This window comes from Camelus ferus, chromosome 11 (assembly GCF_009834535.1).
Source record: "Camelus ferus isolate YT-003-E chromosome 11, BCGSAC_Cfer_1.0, whole genome shotgun sequence".
In the NCBI taxonomy this organism is placed as follows: Eukaryota; Metazoa; Chordata; class Mammalia; order Artiodactyla; family Camelidae; genus Camelus; species Camelus ferus.
The window spans coordinates 74,934,138-74,958,761 of record NC_045706.1 but is presented as its reverse complement, the minus strand read 5'-3'; the positions used below and the strand labels follow the sequence as shown (position 1 = coordinate 74,958,761).

General features: G+C 41.9%; 1 protein-coding gene across 1 annotated transcript in view; it reads right to left on the bottom strand.

Moving 5' to 3' along the window:
• RYR2 (ryanodine receptor 2) overlaps window positions 1-24,624 on the bottom strand; it is a 543,213-nt gene that overhangs the window by 233,381 nt on the left and 285,208 nt on the right. The window contains exons 18-25 of the mRNA XM_032491926.1: window positions 22,267-22,385; window positions 21,820-21,953; window positions 20,121-20,362; window positions 16,499-16,691; window positions 15,211-15,427; window positions 13,488-13,592; window positions 10,143-10,246; window positions 1,556-1,639 (exon numbers count right to left, since the gene is read on the bottom strand). Coding sequence (XP_032347817.1) covers window positions 1,556-1,639; window positions 10,143-10,246; window positions 13,488-13,592; window positions 15,211-15,427; window positions 16,499-16,691; window positions 20,121-20,362; window positions 21,820-21,953; window positions 22,267-22,385 — 1,198 coding nt within the window. The remainder of the gene's footprint in view (window positions 1-1,555; window positions 1,640-10,142; window positions 10,247-13,487; window positions 13,593-15,210; window positions 15,428-16,498; window positions 16,692-20,120; window positions 20,363-21,819; window positions 21,954-22,266; window positions 22,386-24,624) is intronic.

The following is a 24,624-nucleotide window of genomic DNA, read 5'->3' as shown; positions in this document are numbered from 1 at the left end:
GCAAAGATAATTAATATTTCCATTTTCTTATCCTTGTGTACATTAGGTTACATAAGGAATCTCTCAGTGAAAGAGTGACAGATACAGCTACGAGTTCTTTAGTTATTCTTAGTCTTAATGATGCCTGTATGATACACTTTCTAAAACACTCAGAATGAGTCACTGTAAGGAGAGGATAATAAATTCTTTTGCAAAAGATAGTTTCTTACCTTTTTAGCTTTAAAAAAACTAACAAGGATTGGCTGAATTATAACGATAACTCAGAAGAAAACCTTTAACATTTAGGACTATGATCACAGAAATCAAAAAAAAATTTTAATTCAACTTAGATGCACATTTGGTTATAAATAAGTATGATGGGGTGGTCAATCAAAACGTATTTGAAAAGAGTAATATTCCGTGGGGTAAACGGATTGGAAATGCAATTCAAAGAGAAAGGCAAGACGATGTCAGATTCCCTGTGACCAGTAACTCACACGTGTAGATTTTAAATAAATAATGATACATATCTAATCACTGTGAATCTGCTTCTATCAGATACACTTAAAAGTGACATAAACGTATCATTTCAAAGAGTAAATGTATGAAATATGTCTTTAAATAGCATCCTTTGGAACTGTTTAAACTTTTAAAGAAAAACTTTAGAACCTAAAAATGTGCAAGGTAATAATATAGTTTTATCCGTATTTTTTAAATGGAGTTTGTTGGACTAGGTAAAAATGCTTGTTGGACTAGAGGACTTGCCAGGATTTGCATTTGCATAGCACACTGTTTCTATTCGAATTTTATGTTTATCTGGGGTAACCTGAGGCCTGCTGCGACTGATGGAAATCATGGAGGGGCTGCTTTGTTTTTATCTCCATATTACTTCACACACTTCTAGGCCTGCTGTTTACAATGTGCAGGCCTCAGAAAAGTGGCTTGAATACTTGAAATAAAGAAAAAGCAGTAACACGAAGCGGCTGTCACTCGCTGAGCACTTACTCACTAATCCCTAGGACCTCCCGCCCCTGCGAAGCCGGCATTATTATCAGCACCTGCGGCAGATACAAGGCTGAGGTTTTGAGACGTTAAACAGGTTGTAACACCGCCGGCAAAATCACCCCTAGAGCGTTTACTTCCTCAGCTTCTCGTCTTAAAATGGGAGTGATGATACCAACTTCACAGCTACTCCTAAAGTAGATTTTTTTTGTAAAAGCAAACAAAAGTATATATATATATTTTTTTTTGGTGGAAAATGAGAAACCACATGCAGTCAGTTAGGACGTGGGCACACGTGTTCACACACATAAGCACACAAAAGAACATACTTTTTCTATCACACTGCCAAATATTCTGTGAGTTTTGTTTCCCCTCCGGGTGCTGTGATGGAGACTCCATAGTCACCATAGACTTGATGTAGCCCCGAGTGTGATACAGCAAGTTTAAATTCTGCAATTTACAGCATATGCATAGGATATACGTGTCCGACAAGAGCGACGCAGTTTAGCTACAAGAGTCCAGTTCACTAAAGGAACGCACAGACTACTTAGTGTTGCTCAGACATTCAACTTACTTCTTGGGCAGCTTCATTTTTTTCACCTTTTCTTCAGCATGTTCATCCGATATGCCCACGTGACATCCTAATGCCAACAAGGTCCTGGAAAACAAAACCAGACATCATACGCTGCAGTAATTCCTCCCCTAAGTCCAGAACAGTCGCAGTTGGGAAGGAGGTGTAACGGGCCACCTTGACAGAAGAGAGGTATCTTCTGTTTTAAAGCCAAACGAAAGCGTAATTATTTAGAAATTATTTACTTTTGAGTAATGAGTAGGACATCTGAAAACTGAATGTTTTAATTCAAACACACACACACACACACACAAAACACTGAAAAGTAAGTCTCTCTCCAGTCCCGTCCCTCTAGTCCTGTTTCCGTCCTAAAGGCACTCATTGCTACTAACTCTTGAATGTCCTGCTAGGATCTATGCACATGCTAAAGCAGGTGTGTGTGTGTGTGTGTGTGTGTGTGTGTGTGTGTGTGTGTGTGTGTGTGTTTGTGGGGTGGTGTTTTCCTTTTACACAATGGTTATATCTAACAGACAGTTCTCTGCAATTTGCTATATCAAGTTTACAATATAACTTTGATACTCAGTATGACTTTGATTTACTGTCCTTCGCAGTTTATTTTTCACCAGCTCTGAAGGGTCTCATTAGCTGTGTCATACTGTTTTACCCAATTCTCTGTTCATAGTCTCTTGTTATTATAAACAATGCTGCAATGAATAACCTTCTACATTTAATCCACACACTCTCTCCTTCATCCACAGCATGAATTCCTAGACATGCAGCTCCTGGGTCACAGGGAATGCACATTCAGAATCTAACAGCTATCCCCAAATGTCTGCAGAGCTGTAATCACTCACATGATTGCCAGCTGTGTACAACACTGTCTGTTCCCCACTCCTTTCCAACACAGTTATCAAACTGCTTCACCTTGGTCAATTAATAGGTTAATAAGACGTCTCACTCACAGTTTTAATTTGCATTTTTCTTAACACAAGTTCAGCTGAGCACCTTTCTCATGTGCTTCAGAGGTATCCGTATTTCCTTCCTTCTGTGAACATTTTCCTCGTTCACTTTTCGGTTAGATTTGGTTTTTACTGTTGTATTTTAGAAGCTCTTCAAATATCAGAGATTTGAGTTAGAAATATTTTCTCCAGTTTGTCATCTGTCTTTTTACTTTCTTTGTGGTGCTCTTTCTATGCACAGTTTTAAATCTGTTTTTATAGAACTGAATTTTTCTCTTGTTTTTTAATGACTTCCGGGTTTTATGTGGTCCTTAGAAAGAAGTTTTCCATTTGTAAATTCATCTGAAGGAAAACAACTTTGCTTTTCTGGAGGGTGGGGAGGCTATATGCCTTAAGAAAGGGATTTAACTTTATTTTTTCCCCAGAATTTTATTTTTTACTCAGTTTTTTTACTCCACACAATATTTACTGAATAATCCATTTTTAAATCACTGATTTGAAATGCCACCTTTATCATATGCTAAATTCTCTATATGTTTTTTAATCCTTTTCTGGACTTGCCAGTCTAGAAAAATGTCATTTTCACATGACACATCAGGGTTTCAATTTGTCAGGAATAGTTTATCCATTTTTTCAGACACTCTGTATTTTTCACTCCCTTTAATGAATGAGCTTTTATTGATTTCCCCAAGAAAGATCCTTACTATTCACATTTGGAGCTCAACCTTAAAAGTCCTCCCAACTTAGGTAAACAACATCTTTTAGCGCTCAGGACAATGAGTGGTTCTTCCTACCGCAACAGAATTAGATAAACTTTTGGGATTACAGAATTTCTAAGCTGGTCATTTCCAAAAGGGGTGTGGGGAGTATCTAAAATCCATCTATACTTATCCTCCATAACATTTTAAAAACGATGATCTAGAGATAGACACACACACACACACACACACCCATGCTTACACACACTGCTATCAAGCTAAATTTAGGTTACACGGCAAAATTAAGATGAGCCCCTGAAATCACCTTTTGAGCGTATAACTACAAAACATGGGTAGAGCAAAAGCTAACTGAAGGTATAAAATCATCGAAGTAAAGAATGTGCCAGTTAAGGTCAGACTGATCGGCAACAGAAGAACAGAAAACTGACTCAGAACACAGGTTCTACTTATTCAAACACAGTCCAAGGAACAGGAAGTTTCCTGCCATTGTCCTCCACTCACTCATTTCTCTATACAATAAATATCTCCTGAACACCTCTATGCGCCACGCCCTCTGCTAAGTTCTGGGGCTAGTGAGGAGTGAGACAAAAATTAACTATGACCCAGTGTCTTGCAGGCAGTGACATAAATACAGGGTACGGAAGGGTCAAGGAGGACACCAAACCCAGCTCTGCGGGTACTCAAGGGTGACAGTGATACTGGGATTTACCTTAAATCCAGGTAATTAAACTTCTGAGTGCATGCTGACCAAGAAATCTTCTGATTATCATGTACCCAGTACATGAAGTGAGGGTAATGGTTAGCACGGTCAGACCATCACTACAACCCAGTGTTAGAATGCTCCCATCACCCCAGCAAATGCTCCACGCGTGCCTACAGTCCTTCATCACCTTACCCTCAAGCCACCATTAATCTGGTTTCTGTCTCTACAGACTTGCCTTCTCAGGACATTTCATACTCACAGAGTCACAGAATAATGAATCCTTCCTGTCAGGCTTCTTTGATTCAGCACAATGCCTTTAGGGTTATTCACGCTACAGTGCATATTAGTTGTTAAATAAACAACTTTTACTGCTGAACGGTGCTGCAGTGTATGGCTATACCACACACTTTGCTTATCCATTCATCCGTCAATGGATACCGGCAGTTTCCGGTTTGGGGCCGTTGTGTATAATGAGTCTATGAACATTCGTGTGCATGTCTATATGTCAACACATGCTTTCATTTCTCTTGGGTAAGTATGTCGGAGTGGACCTGCTAGCCTGTGTGGTAAACTTCGGTGTAACCTTTTAAGAAGCCATCAGCCTCTTTTCCAGAGTATCAGGGCCACGGCACAGGCCCGCCAGCAGCACCTGTGGTTTCAGGTTCCCACCTCTGCACCAGCACTGAGCGTGTCTGTTGTTCTGATCGCAGCCTCTTCCAGTGTGTGTGCTTGTATCTCACTGTGGTTTAATTTGCATTTTCCTAATGACTAATGATCTTGAGCATCTTTTAATGTGTTTATTAACCATTTACACATCTTCTCCAGTAAAACAGACACTCATGGGCTGCATATATTCTTATTACTGAGTTGTGAGAGTTATTACATATTCTACATGCAAGTTCTTTATCAGGACTTGTTTGATTTAGTATAAATCCTACAAATATAAACTCACATGATTTACAAATATTTTCTCCCAGTCTGTGGCTTGTGTCTTCATTTTCTATATGGTTTCTTTTGTAGTGCATAAAGTTTTACTTTTATTGAGATCCAATATCTTGATTTTGTCTTCTTTTATGGATCACATTTTTGGTATTATATCTAAGAACTTTATGTCTAATCCAAGGAGATTTTTAAATGAGAGCAAAAGATCATTTAAAAAATCGATTTCACACTATCAACCACACCAAGTTCTTTGAAGAAGAACTCCTTGGCCTTTGTATTATCTTTATTAAAACCATTTTATTTGATTTAACACTGTTCAACTCACTCATTTAAGACTATTTTCAAGTCTGCAGAGGGTGGGGAGAGAGCAGCGTGAACGGGAAGCTTGTGCAGAGGCTGGTGGGGAGGGGCAGAGTAAGGGAAGTAGGAAGAGGCAGCTGAACGCGGACCCCTGTCTTATCCGGTGCCTCCCAGGGAAACTTGCATGTGCATTCAGTATGCATTCACCACAAGATGAAGCAGCAGTCGTTGGAGCATGCGGCATCGTAGTACATCAAGCACACAGCCACCGTGGGAAGAGTGAACAGGCTGGCGCAAAGCCACAGAGAACTGGAGGCACCCTGCCCTCCAGATGAGCATGCGGTGTCTAAAAGCCTGGACAGAGACTGACCTTCATCGTTTATTGCTGCTTCATTCATCTGACAAGTACTTACTGAGCTCTGTGTAAAGTTCAAAAGATGGTAAATAAAATCAAGAGAGATGCCTGCCTTCAAGAAACTGAGTTCGGGTAGAGTAGAGGCGGTCCTGTGACTACAAGCAGCTGGGCAGTTTCCACGCTGAGAGAGACAAAAGGGCCGAGTGCCTACAGAGGGGGCTTTAAAGGGCTAAAGAGCTCAGCAAATGCTTCAAGAAGAAGGACCTGGGAGGTAAAGGAGGAGAACAGGTCATGGAGGGAGCACCCCAGCAAGGGGCCCACAGAGGCCCCGTGGTGGAAGGGAACGTTAAACAAATGGGCAGAACGAAGGCTAGTGTGGCTGCAGGCGAGACGGAAGGAGCAGCCTCCCCATGATGTGCTGCTGAGAGGGGAGCCCGGACCTTACTGGACCTTTAGGCAAACTGAGGTCCTGCCGTCATCGTAAGAGCAAGGGAAATTCATTAAAGGAATTCAGATAGGGAGAATGACACGATCCCCTAAATATCTGAGATCAGCCGGCTGCAGAGCTCAGACTGGTTGAGAGAAGAGCTAGGCTAGTGTCTCAGCTGGACCTGCCGGGGCAGTTTTAGGGTTCCAGGTGGGGAATAATGGTAGCTCAGGCCCGGGTGGGCACTGGTAGTGCTGGAGGTGACAGTGTGTCACAGCATTAGTGAGGGAGGGTCTCTAAAGGGTCCTCCTCGCTGGGTCTGGAATGGCAGGGAGGCCACAGGGGCGCTAAAGTGTCACCTGCTGGTGACTCTGGTGGAGGTGACCCTGGTGAGCAGTCAGCCCCTTAGTCATGGGTTTTCCTCTCCCTCATGAGTGGTCCCACTTCCTGGGGGAACCTTGTAGCTGTTTCCTATGTATCCTTCCAGAAACTTCATACACACACTCTAGCATCTGTAATACACACACTAGTGTGTGCGTGTGTGCACGTGTGTGTGTGCATGTCATCTTACACAATTAGGAGCCCATCATAATACTGTTCAGAATCTGGCTTTCCCCCCATTTATGTGTGAAGTGTATGTCTTTCCACACCAGCAGGCACATATTTGTCTTACTTTTAAAAAGCAATATACTTTTCTATCAGATCAGATCAGATCCTGCAGGACTTGCAAGACTCAGGAGGGTGTCAGATTCTATTTAAGTGCAATGGGAAGGCATCAAACAGTTTTAAGCAACATGTGTACGAATACATGGGTGTGTGCACACATGCTGGCTGCTCCAAACAGGATTAACTGGAAGAAGGCAATATTAGGAGATGACTTGGTGACAGATGACTATGGCCTGGATGGGGATGACTGCTCTGGAAATGAGGGAAGAGGATTGACTGTAAACACACTTGGGAGGTCTTGGAGGTGGGCTGGATGTAGGGACAGAAAAAGAGGAAGAGTCAAAGAGGGTCCCAGGTTTGTGCCTGTGCAGCAGCGTGAATGGGGGTGCCCTTCACGGGGGCTGTGGGCTGTGGGCTGCAGGTCAAGGTGCGGGAGATGCATCCAGGGAAACTGCCCCTGAGGAATGGGATGCACGCTTCCATTCCTCGGAGCAGATGTCTGGGGAGGGGGAGATGTACATTTGGGCAGCTGTCAGCACCTGCGTGATATTTAAGTTATGGGCGTGATGAAAATACCTCCAGAGAGTTTGCACAGTGAGAAGAAAGGGCCCAGGGCTGAACATAAAGAACCACAAACTTGAGAGACTGGGAGAGTCACTGCCAGCAAGAGGCTGAAAAAAAGCACAGACAGAGGTAGGAGGAAAACCTGCTCTTTTAGACAAAAATGATGCCTTTTCTCACTCTCACACTGCTCTCCTCACTGCTCAGCACCCCTCTCCCCTCAGCAACCCCCTGCAGACACAGAGACCCACTGTAGTCCCAGTAAATAATTTTAAGGAAAAAAACCACTTGGCTAAGGAGAAAAATATTGTTCTAGTCTCAACACAGTTTTGTTAAGTTCCAGAGAAAGACACTATAAAAGAATACTGCGTCAGTTAAAAATCATTATAACATTCATTTTTTAAATGAGTCATTTACTCAAAAATTTAGATCTGGAATTTTGAAGTACTGTAGGGATTGGAAATGAAAACAAGGAACTAAAACTTGAGTAACACGGGTTAAACTGAGGGGACAGCTGACAGGCATCCCAAAACAGCTGTGCTGTTGGAGAGAGGGTGTTGGAAGAGAGGAGAGAGGAGAGCTGTCTCACACACAGGGGACCATGGGAGTCTGAAGGGAGCTATCTTTGTCAACAACTTACATGACAGAAAATCACAGAACGAGCAATCAAAAACCACTGTCACTGAAATCGCCCAACATTTCAAATAAGGGCTGTTCTGGAGCTTCTGCTTATTTGTGACTGGGCACCCCTCAGGATTGAAATGAATCAAGCTGCTAATCTTTCCCACGATGTAGTTTTTGAAAAAACTGAACTTTACAGAGCGCTTTCCTCCATCAGACACATGGGGCAGAGGCTTCATTGGTATTACAGCATCAGTCCCCACTGTGTTGCATGAAGCAGATACACCACGATCCCCACTTTAAACTGATGGTAGAAAAGTCTACGGTTCAGAGAATCTAAGATTCCCTTTGGAGGAGAAAATCTTCGAATCCAGACTATCCAACCCTCCAGACCCTATGTTCCTACCTCGTCTGCTCCAGGGCCTATCACCTAACCAAGTGAATTAAGGAAATACAGGAAAAAGGACAGCACTTTCTTTGAACTACTGGCATGGGGCATCGTGTGAATTTTGGAGAAGTAGGAGCTCTTTTCTGCCGATTTAAATATTAAAGACATAGGTGAGATCAGTTCATCATAGAACCATACCAACATTGAGAATGAGCTCATGAAAAGGGTTATTAGCATTCACAGAGGCCACAGCTCCAGGACCCTGCAGTCTTGTGATTAGTCAAACCTGCCAGCAGTAGCTGTTAGGGTGAGATCAGGTCACAGGGACCCGTCAAAGGCTCTACACACCAAATGCAAACGTGGAGATTTCTACCTCTCAGCTTCCCAGGAGTCGCCCACCTGGCTTAGCTGTCAATTGATAAAATTACACGGAATGCACTGAAAATTTAACCTAATTATCTTAGGCCGTGAACTTTCAATAAAAACACTTTGTTGCAAAAGATGGGCAATAATGAGCTGCAGTGACCTGCTAACTGAATGGGCAAGACTCACACCAAGACCACGAGGGAGACAGGAGGTCCGGGACACCAGGGACCCAGGTCATGGCGAGGTGCCCCGCGTGCCTCGCCACCAGCAAGCTTCATCACTTTCAGCCAATCTGTATAGATTCCTTTCCCCTTTACATTACTGGTAGAACCCAAAATCATTCTAGGCCCAGTTTGTTCATTTCCATCATGATAATCACTACCACACCTTTGAAGCTATCTTCCTGGACCCACACCCTAGAATCTGAAACAGTGCTTAAGTTTTATGTTCTGGGTCTTTGGTAAAATAACTCCAATGGAAATAGCTCCTCACATTTAGCAGAACTGAGATAAACAAAAAGGACAGAAGTACTGTTTCATTCCTAACATGAGCAGGTATGAGGATGAGTGAACTACTCCGGCAAATTCAGTTCCACAGACCAGCAAGGATGGAAAAGGAACAAAAGAAAAGCTACAGTCTTTTCAAAAATATTTTCTAGACTTTCCTATATTAAAATTTGCCATTATTTATTTATTTTCTTTCTTTATTTCCATTATTTTGCACCACCTCATTCTTTCATCTGCAATGATTAGCGAATTTCATGAGAAAATAGTTGGCAAAGTCACTGAAAAACAAATCTGCCTTTACAAGATGACATAAAACCCTCTAGAATAGCTTTTCTCAAAATGTGTTCCTCAGACAAATGGTCAGGAGGTACTCTCTGCCAAGAAGGGTTCTGTGGCTGAAAAAGTTTGGGAAATGCCATAAACTCATCCCATCCCACTTTAGAGATTCGCAGCACCCAGTTTATACTAAAAGTTCCAAGAAGTCCATCAGCAAAAATAAAAACTTATTTATTTTATTAATATAGCACTTTTACATTTTATCAGATCAGTGCTTCTCAAACTATTGGTGAAGGACTGGTTTCTTTTTTAATTTCAAGCCCACTGTCATCTGATTTTCTGATAAAATGCAATAAAATTGTTAGAGAAAATTAAATTTTCAAAATGAGGACATAAAAGATACAAGCCTATGTTTTAAAAATTGTTAGATTCAACAGACATAAAATTGCCCCCTTAAATTGGTATAAAAATTTCTAAAAGCTTGTTCTAGTATGTTTACCAACCTCCATGTCACAAACCAGTAACAATCTGTGACTGACACTCTGAGCAGCGCTGTATCCGAGGACAGACACTTGTGTCCTGTAACACCCATAAACACCAGCAGAGCACTCTGGGAAATACTTACACAGAGTACAAAGACATAAAATACGGTCAAAATCTAATTCCAGACAAATATCGATCCAATCCATCAACACACTGTGACAATTTCTAACTGGAATTAAAATGAATTAAAGTAAAATATCAGCACCTTGTTTCTTTTGGGTAATGCAGATAGGAAAATAGGAAATTGAAGAAACTCACTTCAGGGTCTCAAGTGACATCTGTAAATTGTAATTGCGTTCCTGTTCAGGCAGCCTGGAGAACTCCACCAGACACGGGTGCTGTCTCTTATTGTCATCTCTAACCTAAAACAGGACAGGAAATCGGCACGTAAGAGCTTCCAAGGTCAGACACCAGCAATGGTGATCCAGCCGCACGGAGGAAAGCGAAGGGACACCCAGACCATCAGCCCAGCGGAGCTGCGTCTAATCTCCCGCACAGCTCATGCCTGAGGTCATGCTGAGACCTGGGGCTACCCGGGCTCCCTGCTGTCTTCCAGGATCTGCACAGCTCCGGCCCCAGCCTCCGAGCCCACCCCACCTGAACCCCACACGCTCACTCTCTCAGCAACTTCCGGCACTGGCTTAAACCTTACTTTCTCAACGAGGCTCATCCTGCCCACCTGCCCAATGTGGCAACACAGAATGTAAGACCAAGGGGACAGGGACTGGCTTCTTCTGCTCTTTGATGATGTGCCCCCAGCACCTAGAACACACCTGGCACGTGGCAGCCGCACGACCAATGCTTTGTAAACTGAAATGAGTTCTAGGTAAGAAGGTGTAGGAATGACTTAGTTTTGACATGTAGTAATTTATATGTGTTTAGAGCCAAACACACTGGGGACCTCAACTGGCATCAGAACAGACTGGCAGAAACGCTTTGAGGTGGTTCCAGCTGTTCATCTCACCCGCTGGACATGACTTCCTGCTCTCACAAATCACTCCACTGCCTTAACGAAGTCAGTTAACATGAGACAGGCATTTTTTCATATTCGTCCTTGAAAATGCGTATCAGCGATCAGAATAAACTGAATTCAAGATTTTTAGGAATGAACTAATAAGAAGGATGCTCCATACCCCTGCACTAGTGATTAGCTTTCTACCTTCTTGGAGACCAGAAGTGCACTGGCAGTGCTGCCAGGCTGGCACCTGGAAGGCAGTCACACGCTGTCAGGGAACAAATCACCCCATGGGGATAATTACCAGGTTTTATAAATGCCACACGAAAAGTATGCAAACACCCACAAGATTTTTTTAAAGTCTTCAGGAGTCACCAAGTTAAAAACAAGGTATCTATTTTTCTCTTTTTGGTGATCATTACAAACAAACAGGACTTACATAAAAGCTTATAGTTGTTTTTTCCTTATTTGAGTGCCTAACTTTGGAAATGAAATCTAGAGTTATAAAATTTAACCCTGATTCTAAACATAAAAGTAAACATGACTGTGTCCAAGCCCTGAGGTCACTCACTCTGCATTCATGTAACTGTCCCTCCCCCTCGTATTCTCTAAACCCACGAGTAACTGACACCACACCCTCCAGCGTGGGTGTCCAAGCTAAAGCCAGAAATCTGTCCAGGTTTCCTTCCCTCTCTTACCAAATCCCATACTTGAGCTTCAGACATCTCCTGCAGTCCCGTCTCTCCATCCCCACGGTCGGCACACCGTGGGGAAGCTCACCTGGGCCACCTGAGTCCTCTCCCTGACCCTTTTTCTGTCCCCAGGCTTGCTGCTCTTCCACACTAACCGCAGAGCTCAGATCAAATATTTACCACCTCCTAGAAGCCGCCTCTGATTTTACCAGGACAGAGGTAAATATTCCTCCTTCACTGTCAGCATCTCGACACCCTTGGGGCACACAAAGCCCAATGTTGCTTTACTCTCAGCCTCGGAGCAGGTAAAGGATAACTGGCAGCAACCGTGGGAAGGACGGCTCTGAGGCACCACACTCTCAGTATCTGGAAACTCAAGGGTGCTTTGAACACAGGAGGTCTGGTTTTGAGATGAAGTGACTTATACCGGGAGAATAGATAATAATGTGACCTCCTATCTTCCTCCCTTTAAAAGAAGCAGCATAACTAAGAGTTCACCATGGAACATAATCACTGAGGCAACCTTAGACGCTGGCAAGAGAGACCACCTTCCTGCGTGTAATCCCACCAGACAGCTCCTGTTACTATACGGGGTTTTTGAAGGGCTTTTGCTTGTGTGAAATCTTTTTAAATCTTCCTAACCTGCCGTTACCCTTCCTCTCATCTTGAAATGTATGGTGAATCCTGCCCATCATCTTTCCCTCATCTTGAATGTTTTAGTAAATGTTGTCTGTCACTCCTCCCCTTATAACATCTCTCCTCTTACTGACTTTAACTGATGGTTCAATCTTGTATTTAGCATTTCTTCATTTCCTTGATTTCTGAAAGTTAATGAATGTAGCACAAAACTGGGTACTTCATAGGTATTTGCTGATTTGACTCTGTCTAACCATTACTGAGATAATGACAGGATCCCACTCTCTGATGAGGCATCAGCAAGTCTTACAGTGAGAATCGGGTCTAGACTAGACACTAGAAAGCCTGGCTCCAGCCCCGCACAGTTACTGACCAGCAGCCCAGGCATCTCACAGCTGAGGACCCTCAGCCCTGTCATCACTGGTAAAACTGCAGTAACAACACAGCCCAGCGTGCTGTTGTGAACAGTTAACCTATGCCTGTGGGTGAGGGTACATGTAAAAGGCAAAGCTCTCAATAAACGTAGTGATATACTAATTAGCATAAAGTATCATAGGACATTACCATTAACACTAGTAATAAATGTCGTTATTCAAAGCTCAATGCAGTAAACTATGACTGGGGTGAATACACTCACTTCTACATACAGTCAAATATAAGAAAGTGTTACAACCTTTGGGATACACAGACTAACAACATTTTTAAAAACTGAAAGCATTGCCACAGTCCTGCTAAAAAAAGGTATATGATACACTGTGATTACATGGGAAATCATCTTGGTTTTCGGTCATCTAAATTCTAGTGAGAAACTGTAAACTAAGTTCTCTAAAATACAGTCACTTGGAAATACACACAATCATCATTCCTCAGCCGACCTTCCACTCAGGAGGCCAACCGCGAGCCTCTGCCCGGAGGACGGACACCGCTCCACACGACCGGAACTGAGAGAAGGGAAACGGCAGTGGGGGAAGTACACTGACTTCTTCCCATTTTCAGTTTTCACTTTCAATTTCAAAGACTTTTTTCCCAAGTGCCTTAGAAGCCAATGCCTATTGTCTCTATATGGGAACCTTGATTTTAAAATGTAACTTTCAGCCTGAAGAGCGATAGCTTTTCAATTGTCTAGGCCACGAAGCCATCCTTCAATGAACCCACCAATGTCATTCCCTCTTGTAGAGAAGAACCGCACGAGCACTAATGTGTAGGGAAAAATCAACCCGACCCATTCCTGTCACCACACAGCATGATGAGGGGGGAAAAAGGTATGTTTTCAGAAAGATGCATTAACAGAATCTGAAAATAAATTATACAATTATGTACCGGGCCATACTGCCAACCGAGTTCAATCTTATTCATCACCCAGAGTTCGTGGATATTCTCCGCCAGTTTTTCTCTTATCCTCTCTAGATGGGGAGGCAACACGATCTAAAATTTAAAAAAGAGAGAGAAAGAAGACACATCAGAAACAAATGTAATAAAACAGGGTGCTAACTGTCCTCACTGTGAATTGAACAAAATAAAGCCATCTCATCAACCATTAAAATGTAATTGTGTAACTAGGCTCCAAACCATCTACTCTCAACATGGATAGCTGGGTACGGAAACATTTGTTAGGTAAATTCGGGGCATTTACGAGCAAAAGTCAGAGAGCAAGAAAACAGAGTACTGATAAGGACAGCGCTCTTTCCTGAAGAAAGAGGTCGAACGGGTGAGCACACACCATTCACCAGAGAACTCACCCCCACGTTCCTGAGCCAGCCCGGCCAGCATCTGCAGCCAGAGCGCAGGCAGCTCGGTGCCCAGAGATAAGCCATCAGCTCTGTGAGCCTATAAATACCTGATGGCAGTGCTTTGCGTTTTCCCTTAACTGTGTCACTTTGGTGGTTTCCAAATACAAGCCTCGGGGGCTGGGGGAATCTGCACATGCTCTCCTCATAGAGAACACAAAGCAGTTTTCGAGCTGAGCGGTTGGTTGTGCACATCTGGGATGCCTCCCACAACGAGTCCTCCCCACGGAGAGCCCACAACTGCCCACGATGCCCTCGGATGGCAGGGCTTCCACCGGAGCAGGCCAGCACTGCCCCCTGCCCTCCAGACAGCAGTCATCCAGGTCTCTGGAACCCTAAATGTGCTAGTGACGCTGCAGAGCCCCACTGTCCACCCAGCCCGTTTCTGTCCTCCAATCGCATTCACCGCTCAACCGTGGTGGCACCACACCCATCCTGCCACGTCCCACCAACCAACAACACAAACTGAATTTCAGCCACCAAGGAAGTTCATCTGCTTGTTTTACTTCATACTATAAACAGCCAGCATGCAGAGACCAGAAATATGACTCAAGGAACTTAAGAACTGAGGCTTCTGAGGCCCAGTATTAATTCTACTTCAGACTTTGGAAGCAATGCCTTTGATCTTCAAAAACGAATGGACACACTATGAATATCTAACCAACCTGACTACAGTTACTTCACCACCAAAATAAACCAATACTGAATTCACTGTCAATGTTACGGCTACCTCCAAGTCTATGAAAGAGAAAAGCAAGAATAATGGCTAACATTGCATGGGTGCCAATTTGCGAAGCACTGTGCCGGTGTGCTATTTACTGACCGCGTCAACCCCAGGCAACGTAATGAGTAATTCTCTCAGGTTCCACAGCAGACATCTGGTCTGGAGCCCATGATCTCAACCTCTCCTGAGATAAAAAGTCAGCGAAGTCACTTCAGCACACTAAGTGTATCCAGATGGGAGAAGAAACTGAAAACTCCACCACTACCCTGTGTAAAAAACACTCTGAAATTAGTACGCATCACCTCAGGCTGTGGCCCATTAGATGTTATAAAATCAATTTAGTGGCCTGAAACTATAGACTAGAAGGTGGGTAAGCAGACGTGGTAAAGGTGAGCATTATTTTATGAAACGTGTCTCACTTGTAAACTGCATTACTGCGAAATGCATCCCTGCGGGTTTCGGCCAACAGCCTGCAGCCCGCGTCTCAGGAGGAACGCAATGCAGCTGCTGCCACCCCGGCTGATCTGGGTACCTGGCTGGTATCCACAGGGATCGGGGTGAAGGCGGCTTGTGTCAGGGAGACCGTGGGGCCCAACAGGTCCCGTGTGTAAGTTCTCTCTTGCTTATACTCTCGGCTGTGTTCCACTTTCAACTTTTCTTTTGGCAGAACGGCTTCATAACACGGAGCGTAGCCAGGTGGGGGGAGGAATTTAAATTCTCCATGTCTCCCCCCAAGCAGGAAGCGTACCCTAAAAAAAATGCACGTTGGGGGTGTTTATATCTCTGGTGTACAGAAAGTTTCCTAATCAACAAAATATAAGGAGTAAATTACTAATACAAAATTAACATTACCTGATGCCCCATTTTTTTTGCCTAAGTAACATTATTGTCAGTACTTTAGTTTTACAAGCCTCTAATCATAAAAGTAAAACCTGATTAAATTATGTTAATGGCTCAGCAAAAACTTATCACTCTCTGGAGAAACAACAAAAGCACATGCATCATATTCCTATGAGAATGAGATACCTGTCTGTAGTGTTTGGTCATTTAATGTCCTGAGGTGCCCAAATAATCAACAGAGAAAGAACAGACATGATCTAAATACCTATGAACTTAAAAGTACGGAGCTGGATGAGATTTGATAAAAAACAAAAAAAACAAAAAAAACAAAAAACAGTCACTTTCTGGTGTCCAGTTTCCCAGTGAAATCCCTTAAAAGGGACTCGAATAATACTTCCATCTGCTGAATTGTTATTTTAATTTCTCTTTCCACCTGGTAGTGGCAAAAAAAAGTGAAGGGTTAGAAGAAACCATGCTGGCCTGGCTGAGGACCAGAGCTGAGTTACAAGTGGAACAGGTAGATGGTGACATGGGAAGAAGCCAAAAAACATGTAGTTTCTGTAGAAATGAGGGGGTCTGGAGTAGGGTGGCAGAATACCATGAAGAGAAAAGAAAAATTAATGAAAATAAACATGAGAAAATAACTGGTTCTTTGATACAACCTTGCTGAACTATCCTGATTAAATAAAAAAGTGAACTTATATGGACTTGGAATATGTCAGGACACTGGACACAGGGAGAGTTAGTTGACTGACTACGTGTAAATGGCTGGATACGTGTACAAAGCATTCAGCCTCTTGAGAGTCCCCTCTTGGGTGACCCTCACCTCCATCTTTCAAGGAACAGACAAAATGCCCAGTGGACAGATGCCCAGGAGTGAGACAGGAGGTAGGTGGAGCAGGGGTGGCGGCAGTGCTGAGTCTGCTGTGAACGTACGAGAAGTGAGAAGGCAAACAGACCAAAAATACAGAAATACTAACTTTATTCCTGCAGAGAAACTGACAACTGGAAAGAAGAGTCCGTCAATGTTGAAATTCTCAAACATTCCTTGAACAGGTTGTCCGTTAATTCGAAATGAGATGCTTGGGGCACTTAGATCTAAACAGCAACTGATGACGTCCTCAGTTCTCAGCAGATGCTGGTTTGGTGAGCTGACAGTGCGAGCAATACACCCTACGGAGAGAGACATTACGGAGGGTCATGCATTCTTATCTCAGAGAATCACCTTCAGAGCCAAAGTCCCAGATCTGAATAGGTAGTGACTGACCAGAATAAATCCTGAATGCACAGTAATGGTTTATGTTACATCCTTTGTCAAAACAGTGTTGCTTTTTCCAGAAGCCACGCTGCTATCTTTGTTGTGAAATGAACCTCTGATGTGCAGAGATCTGTGCATGCAGGAGGATGCTGGTTGAAGAAGATACCACTTTAGAGCTGATGATAGTATAATGACATCAGGGGAAGTCCCTAGGGAAGGACTTGAAGCCAATGGTAACTTTATCACCCATTACTTGTATGACCATCAGCAAATTACTTGACCTCTATAAACCCTGATTTCTTGTAAACCAAATGCCACTACCTTGTAGAGCTGTGACAATGATTAAATTAATGGTTTAAAAGAAGAGAATCAGACACAGCAGGTATTTATCTCAGACCCTTTTTTAAAGATTAAGTCCCCTTTACTTTATAAAATACAAATGTAAAAAGATAATGAAAGCAGAAAATGTGATCATTTGCACTTTATTTGAGAGACCACACACGTCAACTGATTTGTTATTTTATGATTTCTTTCACACAGGATCTTGGTTGGCTTCTTAAGTAGGACACAGCAGGACACCAGCAAGGCATGAAAATGATACCTAATAAATGTCATACCTTGTCCTGTCATACCTGTGACCTACACCCATGCTTGGCTATGTCAGAACTCCTGTCCTGATTAGTTCCACGGGCACACTGGAAGACCAGAAGGTAAGGTTCTCCCAAACACACATGCCCACAAATGCAAACATACAAAATTTCTCAGTTTGAGCTGGACAAAAATAGATTTGATTACACAGGCTTTGCATTTTTATAGCACCCTTAAAAAATTTCTAGGATGCCAAGATTTTCATCAATAGCATATTTGAAATACCAATAGTGGAGCACAGCCACTTTTTAAAATGTGTACACTTTTTATTTTATCAACATTCAAATCTGCAAGTAATAAATTCATTATCAAGTGATTCTTTGAGAATTTCCTGAATATAATAAAGGCAGCTTGTTTAAAAAAAAATACCAAAAAATCATGCAAAAGCAATACAACTCACAGATAAAGGTCTATATCCCTGTTTGTTACAAGATCTGTAGCTGATAAAAATGTTTTTAAAAAAGATTTTTCACATTTTTGGCCCTTACAAACATGGCATGTGGATACCCCAAATTCAATTCTCATTCACAGAGGAGAAACAAAGCAACACTGGGCAGAGCCGAAGTTGGGAAGAATAAATGAAGAAAAGCTCAAAATGTTTGCTGATGAGACCAATGCTGGTCCCTCCGGAACACATCTGCTCTCCAATCACAAAGAGTTAGATGGCAGAGAATGTGACCTAGGCCAGAAATCACAGATACCTGATACTTTAAATTCTACTTCAACTATTAAAAAGAATAGGAGAATGAACCCAAGAAGATTGTGCAAATTCCAATTAATCCAACCATGGTCAGCCAGTCAAAAGCCAATTAATTTAGATGTGTCTTTATTGATCAAGAATCTAAAATCAGCAAGATATCCCAGTGGCTGGAGAGAACACAGCTTTTAGCTACAGTCATAAGAGTGTGTATATTTCCTTGCCATTTGAAAAAACAGACATTTTCTCCCGATACAAAGTTTCAAGATGATTTTCTCCTGAAACTCCCCATCCAATTCTCCTTTTTGTGGTAAGTGCACAGATTCACCAAACAGTTTTGTTGTTCTCATTGTTCTACTAACAGATCCCCTGTCATGAAAGGCATATTGCATACAGTTCCACTCCATAAGCCCTGGACTCTTTCTCTGTGTTGATGTAAAAAGTTTCAAACTGAATGCTAAAATGAGAATGGTGATGCAGTGCTATGTGGCTAAAACAATTAGAAGCAATCAGCACTGTTTTATCAGAGTAATGTTTTGTTTTGTTTTCTTTTCCCCCTAATCTCTCCGTAAGGGGAAAACAAGTGAACATACCTCATTCATTCACTCCATTTTGTGTGGGGTGATACTCAAAAATAGAGAGAGAGGATAACAGTTAAAATGCATCATTAGAAAAAACAGACATTAACCCTACTTCTTGTTGGTCAGGTCTTCTGAAGTTAGGGCTCTTTGCCTTTGTTGGTTAGTAAGAAAATTTTGGAACGGACACTGTCACTCTCCTGTGACCAGCACAGGACACCTGTGTGTTAAACATGCTACCCTAAGACCTGAGCTCCAACCAGTGCCCCACAGGTGACATGAAATATCCAAAATGTACCTGCATCTCCTCCAGGCTACTGAGCTACTGGCACTGAATAAAGGAAAAATTTAGTAGGTATTACTGTTAGATACAACTACCTGGAGTGCTTTTATTTATAAACTCAGTAGCTCAAACTCTTAGGTTTAATTAAGTTTAGTTTTAAAATTTCTTTTCATAATTTATAAGACCTATAAAGCAATAATAAATGAATGTCACCTGATTTGCCCATAATAGGCAAGGTTCAGCTTTCTGTAATGCAAGGAACCTCTCTGTATTTTCTATGCTAAATGTGTCATAAATGTGGTATAAACGTCAGGTTCATTCTAATGCAGCTCTATGAATAGAGCACGTCTGCAGAATCCAGATGAATTTTGGTATCTACATAATCAATAGCCACACTTTAAAATAGAGCCAATCAAAACACATCTTTTAATAAATCAGAAAAGAGAGTATTATTTTTATTTTTATATGTTACTCATTTTAAATGTATGCTCAACCATCAAAGCTTAGTGTTGGCAGCTAGTGAAATGAACTACACATTTTTTGTTTTTAATGGAGGGACTGGGAATTAAGCCCATGACCTCGTGCATGCTAAGCATGAGCTCTACCTCCGAGCTCCACCTTCCCCCCATACACTTATTTTCAGACAGTTTCACGCCTGTGAAACAAAGCGTCATCTGATTACGAACTGACTCCTCACAATACACTTTACAAATTACCAATTCTTGACATTATATTATCTACCAGGAGGTGGAACTAAGTCTATTCATTCCAATTATTTTCCATGATTTGTTTTTGGTTCCTTTTTATATCAGAAGTTAAGCTTCATACATATGAATTAAAGTAAGTAGTAAATGCTTATGTTTTTCCGGTTGATTCACGGATCAGAACACTACTTCTGAAACATACCGCTCATCGGCAATCAAAACCAAGTCTTTTGGAAATGTACTATAATTGTACAAGGTTTCTTTCTCCCCTAGTGAAATTCTGCTTCACTCCACCCTCTCACTCATCACGTCAGTGTTAGATTTCTGAATCACAAGTGTATCTGACAGAAGCAGCATCAAGCACTTTCAGGACTGGGAGGTGAGGGCGTAAGATTTCCTTCCAGAACACCGTGAAAGAAGCCAGATACACTTACCTGACCAGAGGTGAAGGCCATCAAATCCATAGGAAAAGAGATCATCTCCAACACCATTGCCTCCCCACTCTTCGCCCCCTCCAGGGTAGGGGGAGTAGCCTTCCGTGGACGCCCAGCCCACGCGCAGATGAGTGGCTTCAGCGGTCACGAACGGCTCGGTGTGGTCGACCATCAACTCATAGTACCACTTCTTATACTGGGCAGACCCTTCACTGACACCCAGGAAAATATTGGGCCTCATGCTTTAAAGAGATGGGAAGAGCATATGAGAAAGTCCAAATAAACCTTTCATCATTTTAATCTACATTGTGCTATTCTGAACAGGAGTCCTGCTTTGCAAAGACGCAACAAGTAAAATGTGTGTTTCCTTAAGTAAAACAAATTATTGAAACGATCACCGAGGCAGGATGCATGACAGCCAGCCTTACAGGCAACGTTCAGGGAGTGGTGTCTGCCTTCTGGATTACTTGGCGACGTCACTTAAGGATCTGATACTATTGTTTCTTAATTGCACTTCAGCTCCTTTTAAACATTAATCATGTTTAAGCTGAGGCACTCAGGATGGCAGAGAAGACTCTGAGAATCAATGCAGTTATTGTCAGTCAAGGACACAGAGGCACCTTCTAAGCTAAACTTTGTGTCCCACAGGGTATAAGGCTGAAGAAAGCCATATTTTCAGTGACAAAACCAAGGTGATCAGTCACCTTTGTTGTTCTCTATGACTCGCTGTGAAAAGAAGGATTTCTAGCTAGTTATATTTAATTGCATTTTATGAAGGGACTTTGAGTTAATATCAGGGATGCATGAAGGTCTCAGGAAATAAAGCTCATGAAGAGCAGGCCTATTATACAAAGAACCACAAAGGAAGTCAAATCAATCCTGTTTAAAAAACACATCATAAAAATACACACCAAACCGTACATTTTTGTTTGAAACAGAGTGAAGTAGGAAGTATTTCCTGAACAGCTGCCAAACACAGTGTATCAAAGTTATCACTATCACACACAACATTTTCTTAATCATAAGCTGCATTCTATGCTGATGATGATCTTGTTCCCAGAAGATAATGTGACATGATGGTGAAGAGCTCCGTCTTTGGAGTTAGACATGAGTTCTGTTTCCAGTTCCAACACCGTAATCTGTAAAGTATGGCTCCCAGTAACAGTCTGTGCAGACACAGTGTAGAATGCTTGTCAAGCCCTGAGCACTGTGTCTGGCACATGTACTCAATGAATGTCTGACACCTTGGAAGGTAGACCTACCTGAAAATACAGTTTCATTGCTTACTTGTGGAATTTATTGTATTGTGGATATTTGAATTCAAGACCTTTATTATACGTACCAGGCACTTCATCATTGGCACTGAAGGATACTGTGTTTTCAGTTACATTCTAAGCAGGTGTAAAATGTAAGTCTACACAAGTGTACCCCTGTATGACGGTCAATCTGCTCCTGAAGACGACAGCGGTACCTCAGCTATACACGAATGTGAAGGAGAGCTCTTAGACATTTTTTGGTAACACATGTGAACTTCGCTTTGTTCATCTATTTGGTAGAAAAATTCTTATACTATTCACTGGGGAAACACGGAAAAGACGCTAATAAAACAAAATAGAACGTAAGAAGTTTCTGCTACAAAGCTGGAACATGCATTGTTTGTTATGCTACCAATTTGGTGATGTCGTCTATCTGAACCGACCTGCTGACATGGTTCACGAGGCGGGTCTGCAACAGCAGGTCTCTTCCTGGCAGGAGATTGTCACAGATGAGATGCTGGTTAGAACGGACTGCTACCCCATGGCAAACACAGAGAGAACATAAGACATCAAGGACCTGAAAAGAGAAACTGCTTTCAGGTAAAACTCCCACAGACACAAACAATCCCCTCCAGGTACCACTGACCCAGTCATTTCACACATGGCAGCAGCGCCCACTGCGTTCACGCCTCTCCTTCACACACAGATCGGGGACCACTCGTCCTCCCGTTGATGACATGAACAGACACGAAGCAGTGTGACCTGACTAAAGTTAAAAGGTAGAAAACACTCCCCCAAAATTTGACACCCCTTTTAAAAATGATTTTTTTTCAAAAATATTTTTTAAGTTATTCCAGAATTCATTTCTGGCCATAAAATAGTTCCCTTACCTTGTGATTTCTTCCATGCTTGTCTAAAAGTGAGATAATGGATTTAATATGCCCTTCTTTAATAATATTTAGAGCTTCTGGACTTTCTACTAACACACAGTGTAAAACTTCAAGAATACCTAAAGAAGAAAAGAAAAAGAGGGGAAGAATATAGTTAAGCACCTACAACAATCAGTGTCTTTCCTCTTCTTTATGCATTTGTTCAGGTGTTGAATGAACATAGTACAATACTCATGAGCTCGATGCATTTGTCGTAGGACACTGTGATAGGGGCAGGTGGTGTTTGGGAGGCAGGGCTGATGATCAGAGATGTTGGTATGAATGAGAACGAGGCAAAGACACAGTGTTCAGCTGACTGAGCAGGTAATTATGCAGGTAGACATATGAAAGAAAGCAGCAATTAAGTGGGGCCTTAGAGAACTCATTCGTGATTGTTCTCCAGACAGCAAAGTAGGGTGCTAAAGTGCTGAGCGAAGTCTTGAATGGCAGGCACACCTGATGTGCCTGGGGTCCAGACCAAACAGGGGCTGGGACAGGTGGCATAGGGCCACTTAAGAAGCTTCTGGACACCGAACATCTAACCCTGCAACAATGCATCCCAACCCATGGAGATCATGACATTCTCCTGGAGGGTTATAGTAGGAAATGTTTCTTGGTTTGCAGAACAAGAGAAATACACAAAGCAACACAAAAATAAGTAGAAATATACAGTATATGAAACTGAGTAAGAATGGTGATATTCCTAGGTATCAGCTATCAGAGAAGATAAAATGGAACAGATCCTTTTTTAAAGCTTAAAAAAGGATTAGAAAATAAATCTCATTACCTGAATTTTTAGTGTGAACTTGGAAAGCTAAATGGGTACGTGTGTATTTTTTCAGAGCAAGCCTGCCTTGTCAGCAATGAGAATGGAGTTCATGTGTATCAATTAAACGTAACATTCATAAAACACAACGTCTGTCGGAGAGTGCGGTATTGAGAAGGGGCCCAGAGGAACCTTGCAGAAAGGTTTACACCTTCCAAACGGAGCTCACTTTCTTAGCAGGTAAGTGTAAAGTAAAGCGCTCAGGCTTACAGACGGCAGAGCACAGAGGTAATTCGCTTCAGCTGTCACAGTCCACGCTTCATCCAGACCCCACCCCGTTACAAGACAAGAGCTGTTAATGTTACTTTCTTAACCAATGACTTAATTCTTTGAAATACAAATGTATAAAGGTAAGTTTCCGGTGTGGTTCGAAATATGTTGCTGTGTTTCAACAATTGTGCCCGTTAAAAATTAAAGATAGCAGATAATGATAATACTAGAGGTTGATGGGTAAGTTAAAGATGACTTTTATATAAAGGTAAGGAAACTATTTCTGCTATGATTAAGAAGGTAAGCAATAAAATAGACTCATTAATTCCAAGCTAATAAACTAAAATAACAGAATGGGAAAAGCATTTTCACAGACAACATCCTATGTTATCCTGATGTGGGATTAATGTTTGTTTTCTCCCCGAACTTATCATTACAGAACACACGGACGCCTGTATTTATAAATAAAGCTGTACTGTGCGTACATGCCCGCTCGCTCACGTATCTTCTTGCCACTAAAAGTACGACCCTGCAACACTGCATCCTAACCAGTAGAGATCATTACACACTCTCCTGGAGTTCACAGTAGAAAATGTTTCTTAGTCAGCAAAACAAGAGGAATCTAGGAATGGTGCTTTTGCATTAAAAAGGCAGAGCTGAGTGGTTGCAGCAGCAAAGCCCTCTGGTCCACAGGGCCTAAGATTTATTATCTGGCCTTTTACAGGAAACGTTTGCCAATCTCTGCTATGAAATATAATCATTACCAAGAAAACAGGTAGAAGATCAAGAAAAATACATTCTTTTTGTAAATAAACATTCATGAACAAATATTCATTAACCTCAATGAATCAGGAAAGATTAAAAATTAGACTTTTGGAAAGAACAATGCAGACTGTAAATTGTAAGAATGACAATACGAAAATATATCTCTGATTTTTCTCATATTCAGCCTATTGCAATAGAAGGCTTTCAGAGTTTGGGGTTTAACATTAAAACTTTTTTTCAATGGGGCCAGGTCAGATCCAACAAATAAACACTTAGTTGAAAAGAGCTCTAATTCTGACAATAAAAAGTCAGAGAAAACTGTTTTTAATTTTAGCTGTTGGAATAAACAGCTTTTATTTTTTATAGTAAGAAATTCCTAAAGGAAAACAAATTGGAAATGCCGAAAGAGTCATTTTCAAACAATAAAGACTTGCTAGATCTACCACATTGTGTGTATATTTAAATTATCCTGACGTATGCTCGAAACCTTAGGTGAAAAGTGAGACAGAGAAACAGTG